The sequence below is a fragment of the Artemia sp. Qi Xiang Cuo genome, chromosome 14 (assembly GCF_049724085.1).
Source record: "Artemia sp. Qi Xiang Cuo chromosome 14, ASM4972408v1, whole genome shotgun sequence".
NCBI lineage: Eukaryota > Metazoa > Arthropoda > Branchiopoda > Anostraca > Artemiidae > Artemia > Artemia sp. Qi Xiang Cuo.
In genome coordinates, this window is record NC_142807.1 from 41,334,264 (window position 1) to 41,340,263 (window position 6,000).

A 6,000-nucleotide genomic window follows, 5' to 3' on the forward strand; every position below is an offset into this window, starting at 1 on the left:
CAAAATAGTAACACTTTTTGCTTTCTGGATGCAACTTAGGACTATTCATACCTGTAACTTTCTCAGATTTTTCCTTTGTTTGTTACAAAATTACAAAGTTTTTAGTATAGCATCACACTTTTGTCAGTGTAGCCATGTTGAAGGGTAAAACTAAATGGGTGAAACTGTTTGGTTAAGTTTTAAAATGCTTTTCATGAATAAAACTTCAACATCAACAATCTGTGTATTCCCAGAGAAAACTAAACCTTCAAAAGAAACATTCTTTAGCTGATTGATAACATAAGTTTTAGCTTATATTTAATTCACTGATCTCTTTATTTTTTTTTTTTTTTTTTTTTTTTTAGTCCCCACTACAACCAAAAACTCCATAAGTGCACACAGAGGTCTTTTTCAGTAAAAACTGAATTCCTGATTTTTTCCATAGCTTTAAAATACATTTTATTGTGTGATTTTCCATTTTATCTATTCAAACAGTTGAATTTCATTCTTACTGTCCTTGGCACTTTAAATCATTTTTAGTTAATACATTTATCCAACTGTTCCCCTGATTCCACAGTGAAATGATGCTATAGAAAATGAATACTCCTTAAAAAAAAAAAGATGCAATGATTTAAGCAATGAAAAAAAAAAGATGGAAAAGTTATCATTTAGGGCTATACCTGACTCAATTAAGGGGGAGAGTGGATCAATTGTCATGGTAGCAGTCTTTAAATTTGGATATAATGTTGATTACGGAATTAAAACATATTAATATTTTGCTATTCCTGTGCTTCCAGCAAAGTTTAAGTTGAGGGACTTCTTGTTATCTTTGAAAGCAGCTGAGCTGGGTAAATGAAACTTTCAGGAATGAAACAAGAGCCTAAAAAAAACCTGGGAAGATGTGAAACTAGTACCTCTACCCTTTCCTTAATTTTAAGGCTTAGAAGGCTAGATAAATAACAGATCTATATCTATCCAAGTTTGACAAAAAACATTTTACCACACTTTAAAACACAGCTTAGAGCAAAATAAGTATTTCCATCTTTGTTAAGCTCCATGATGACTTTAGCAGGTATGTTTTTCTTATCTGGTTGCTTGTTAGGTCCTGGCTGAGAATTTGACTGTCTTCCAGCTGTACAGAAACTCCTGATGTAGCTACTTTTTATCTCTGTTGTGCTTGAATGTTTTTGTTGACTCAGCATGTCCTGCATCTTTTGAGGGCTAGTTTGGTAGGTTGGCTACTCTCTGGCTGAAGAATTGACTTCTTTCTCTGGTGGAACAATGCTACTTTCAAAGTTTCTTTGAATATCCTCTAGTCCTGTGGCACAATTGGTGGGCAAGAGTGGGAATGGTTTTTTAAATATAATTTAATGGGTCAATGTCATATTTTCTCATTTTATTCAATAAGTTAGTGTGAGGATATTGAGACGGTACAGTCATTCTTTGTAAGACATTTGCTGTAATGCAGGGATCATCTTGGTTGCTCTGTCTTGCCCCTTTCCCAGGACTTCTTTATCTTTTTTGAAAAAAAGAGATGCCAAAGACATTCCAACCATGGGCTTAGGGTGGGGGGGGGCAGCTGCCTCCACCCCATAACAAGATAGTGCTTGGTAAATAATGACATGATTGGTCAATTATCTAGACCTTCAAATTTACATTAGATATGGCTGAAAAAGCAGATGGTTTGGAAAAAGCAGTTGATAAAACTCCATCACACTATAGACTGCCCCCCCCCTAGACAATATGCTGTCTAATGCTGCCTACGCCCATGATTCCAACCTCAAGTTGCAGTTGTATCAAAGCCTTATATAATTTCATGAAACTCCAGAATACCAACTAAAGTCTATGATTTTAATAATGTCAATGGACTAAAAGGTAGATGACAAAGTCTTGGCATGGGTGCTAAATTTTAATTTGCAGTCAAAAATAACTCCAAGATCTCTCTAGAAACTGAAAAAAGGGTTAATTTTCAACTTTCAGTCTCTTGTTCATTTGATCTAGTTTCTGAAATTAAAATCCTATTATTTCAGCAGAATTTTAAACCATGGTAAGGTTTTTTTTCTTAAGGTCCAGAAATATTTCTTCAAATATCTAAGACCTTATGACATTATTCCAGCTGTACAGAAACTCCTAATGTAGCTCCTTTCTATCTCTGTTGTGCTTGAATGTTTTTGTTCACTAAGCAAATACTGCTCTGTCTTGCCCCTTTTCCAAGAATTCTTTATCTTTTTTGAAAAAAGGAGATGCAAAAGACATTCCAACCTCAAGTTGCAGTTGTATCAAAGCCTTATATAATTTCATGAACACTCTAGAACACTGACTGAAGTCTAAGCTTTTAATGATGCCAATGGATGAAAAGGCAGATGACAAGAGTCTTGGCAGGGGTGCTAAATTTCAATTTGCTGTCAAAAATGACTCCAAGATTTCTCTAGAAATTGAAGGAAAGTGTTAATTTTGGATTTTCAGAGTCTTATTCATTTGATCTAGTTTTTTAAATGAAACCCCTCATTCAAAGGCACTGGTGTAAAATGGGGTGGGGACAGGGAGGATTTGCCTTCTTAATTTCAGCAGGATTTAAACCATGTTAAGGTTTTTTTTTCTTAAGGTCCAGAATTATTTCTTCAAATATCTAAGACCTTATGAATCAGGATTGAGTGAAGGTAAAAGGCTCAAAACACTTTTCTTGTGGCTTGTTTTTTCTGTTTCTCAAGGTTTCACCATGAAAAAACTCTATGTAGATGCTAGTTATTAAAAGGCATAACAGCTATACAGCTTAGAGTATTAAGTTAAAAATTTCAGTGCATGTTGAGGGGGGATAACACAAAGGTTGTAAAAGGTCATCAAAGGTTAGTACCCTTTGAAGGGGAAAGAAGTTGAGCTAGGCACTTCAAATATCTTTCCAGGGGATCATTGAGGGGACTCATATACCTTAACTACTTTTTAAGATAGACAAAAGTCCCTAATTCAGAATTTCACTATATTTTCTTCAAAGGAGCCCAGAGAACAGATTGTCACCTAAAGCCCATTAAAAAACAAGAAAAGAAAACAACAAACATCTGTGTTACAAAAGCCAAGGGATATACATGGCCTCATTCAAAGGCACTGGTGTAAAATGGGGTGGGGACAGGGAGGATTTGCCTTCTTAATTTGATTGACTCCCTCTAGATTCTAAAAATTCCTGTTTTTATATTTTTATTTAAAAATGCCTTTGCTGATAATTTCATTAATAAAATAAAAAAAAAAAAAAAAAAATTGCCCTCATCTAAATTTTTAAAAATATATCCCACCCCCTCCAAAAATATTTCTGAATAGTTTATACTCTTAGGATAGGTCTGAGATTGAATTTCAATAGTATTGGCTATTATGCTTGAAGAATTTTTTTTTTTAAAGAACTACCCTTCTGAACAAAACATCTTAAAAAAAATTAATGCCAATAGATTCCTTATTTTATCCTCCTTTTCAACATAATTCTCATTACCCTAACAATGCACTACAGCTCATTTACACATTAGAAGGGGGGATGAAGATATTTCTTAGTTATCTCATTAGTGAGTTAATCATAAAATTTATTGCCATAGGTCCTTTGTAAAACCTGATCTTTTGCAGTTGGAAATCTATCTTGCTATAAAAGTATGAAGTCTAAAAAGTTTTTTGTAGGACTTTATTCATGTTTGCTATATAATAGTACAAGGTATAAAATGTCATCTGTATTACTTTATTCATGTTTGCTCTATAATAGTGTGAGGTATAAAAAGTCATCTGTATGACTTGATTCATGTTTTCTCTATACTAATAGTGAGATATATAAAAAGTCCTCTGTATGGCTTTATTTTTGCTGGCTCTATAATAGCATGAGGTATAATAAGTCACCTGTATGGCTTTATTTATGTTTGCTCTATAAAAGAATGAGGCATAAAGTCATCTGTATGACTTTTTAACATTCTACATAATAAAAGAAAGCATGATACTGTCTTCTGTTTGACTTTATACTGTATTCTATATAATAGTAAAGGACAATATTCTATTGCTCAGACATAAAGAAAAAAATTTCTATATTATCATATGTAGGTAGGGTAAGACAAACAGTAGTCGGCCACCTGCCTATTCTCGGACAGAATCTTTTATACTATTTTAATAACTAATTTACAATGAGCCAATTGTATGTCGGAGTTTAGGCAGAATTGTCACTTGTTAGTAAATTCAAAAATAGGAGGCGCTGTACAAGTGAAACTAGCCTATTTGAATTAGTAACCTACTTGTTCAGAAATTCTTCAGAAATTTTGTTATACAAAAATTAAGTTTCTAGGTGGTATAGTACAGTAGTTAGAGTAGTTTAAATGTCAAAAAGTTTTCAAAGTGATTAAAGTGTCCGATCTACTGGGTGTCTTACCCTAACCCTTTTCTTTTATTAATTTAAAAAACTTTTCTTCCCACAGAACAAGTTTTTCCAAGAAAAGTATAGAGCTCTATTTAACCAAAAATTAACAAAAATAAAGTCAAATAATCTTTCAAGTATAAACCTAGCCTACCATAAATCACCATTAACAAATAAACAAAACCTGAAACAAAGAGAAATTACAATAAATAACCAAGTCAAACTCAAAACAAGCAAAAATTAACACGAGTAGTGCTGACAGCCCCCAGGACTAGAACATAAATTGTATTTTGCTGAAAACAAAGTGAATTTTAAATGTTTTCACTTTGTTAACATTAATAAATGGGGCTAACAAAATTCTTAAAACTTTAAGGAAAAACTATCAGTATATGCATATTACACTGAAAATCTACATTCATTCGTTTGGTTCCTTTTTCAGTTCAGTAAAGCAGTACATCTTTTTCCTGTCTAATTTCTCTCTTATATGCAGCCAACCTTGTGCATCAAATTATTGGTTTAAAAGAAAATTAATCGCTGAGCCAATTCCGCTTCATAGAAAAAACCGGTAAAATTCTACTTTAGCTACTTTTGGCTATCTTGGGAAGGGGTTAGGTTAGGACAATGAGACTTTCAGGGATGGGTCTACAGGCTAAAGTATGTCCCGGGAAGGTATTTTGAAGTACCTACCTCCACTCCTTCTCCCTCTAGAGGGTCATGAAATTTGCCTCACATGACAGGTCTATACCCATTGAAATTTTGACAAAACAACATTTTACCTTAATTTTCAGTTATCAGTTTCTTTTTCTCTGGCTTTAGCTCTGAAAATGCAATTTCAGTTATTTGAGCAGAATTTTAAGACATATAAATAGTTTATTTTCAAAATTTAGGAAATGTGTTTGAATATCTTTAAAACCTTATAAATTGGGATTGAACAAAGTTGTGAAGCTGAAAACAATTTTGTTGTACTTCATTTAAGCAGAAGATATATTTTGCAAGGTTTCACTTCTATAACTCGCATATTTTTAAAGGTCATCAAAGGTCGGGACCCTCTAGAGGGAGAAGGAGTGGAGGTGGGTACTTCAAAATATCTTCCCAGGACATACTTTAGCCTGTAGACCCATCCCTGAAAGTTTCATTTTCTTAACCTAACCCCTTTCCAAGATAGTCAAAAGCAACTAAAGCAGAATTTTACCAAAAAATCAATAAAATAGACCTTCTGAAGACATTCTATTACTTTCTCCATGTACGCAAACTGAACTGGATAGGGTGGAAAAGGGAAATCTACTAGAACATTATGAATGTTGATAGAGCACATTTCTGTATTTTAAATATATCACTTTTGTCAAGGTCTCTAAGAGATTTACTTTTTCGGCGATTACTTTTTTCTACATTTCGTTTAAAACGTTTTCTAAATCGAGTTCCTTTTAGGCTGCTAGTTGCAGCCATAAAAAGGGACGAAACACTGCTGAAACCGAAAGATCTTAATCTTTTCAGAGACTGTAGTCAGTTATAAAACATGTTTTTTCTTGAATTCATGCTCCTGCTGCATCGAATCCCACCATTTTGTATGCTTATCAGCAGGAGCTGGAGGAATTAGAGCTGTAACTACTTCAATTTTATTTTATTTATAATAGTTAGTTGTTATT

At 33.3% G+C, this 6,000-nt stretch overlaps 1 protein-coding gene across 2 annotated transcripts in view; it reads right to left on the minus strand.

Moving 5' to 3' along the window:
* LOC148944477 (regulator of telomere elongation helicase 1 homolog) overlaps positions 1 to 5,669 on the minus strand; it is a 143,919-nt gene extending 138,250 nt beyond the window's left edge. For both annotated transcript variants that reach the window (XM_089100846.1, XM_089100845.1), the window contains exon 1: positions 5,568 to 5,669. In XM_089100846.1, the coding sequence (XP_088956972.1) occupies positions 5,568 to 5,669 (102 nt within the window). The remainder of the gene's footprint in view (positions 1 to 5,567) is intronic.
* Between the last annotated feature and the right edge of the window lie 331 nt (positions 5,670 to 6,000).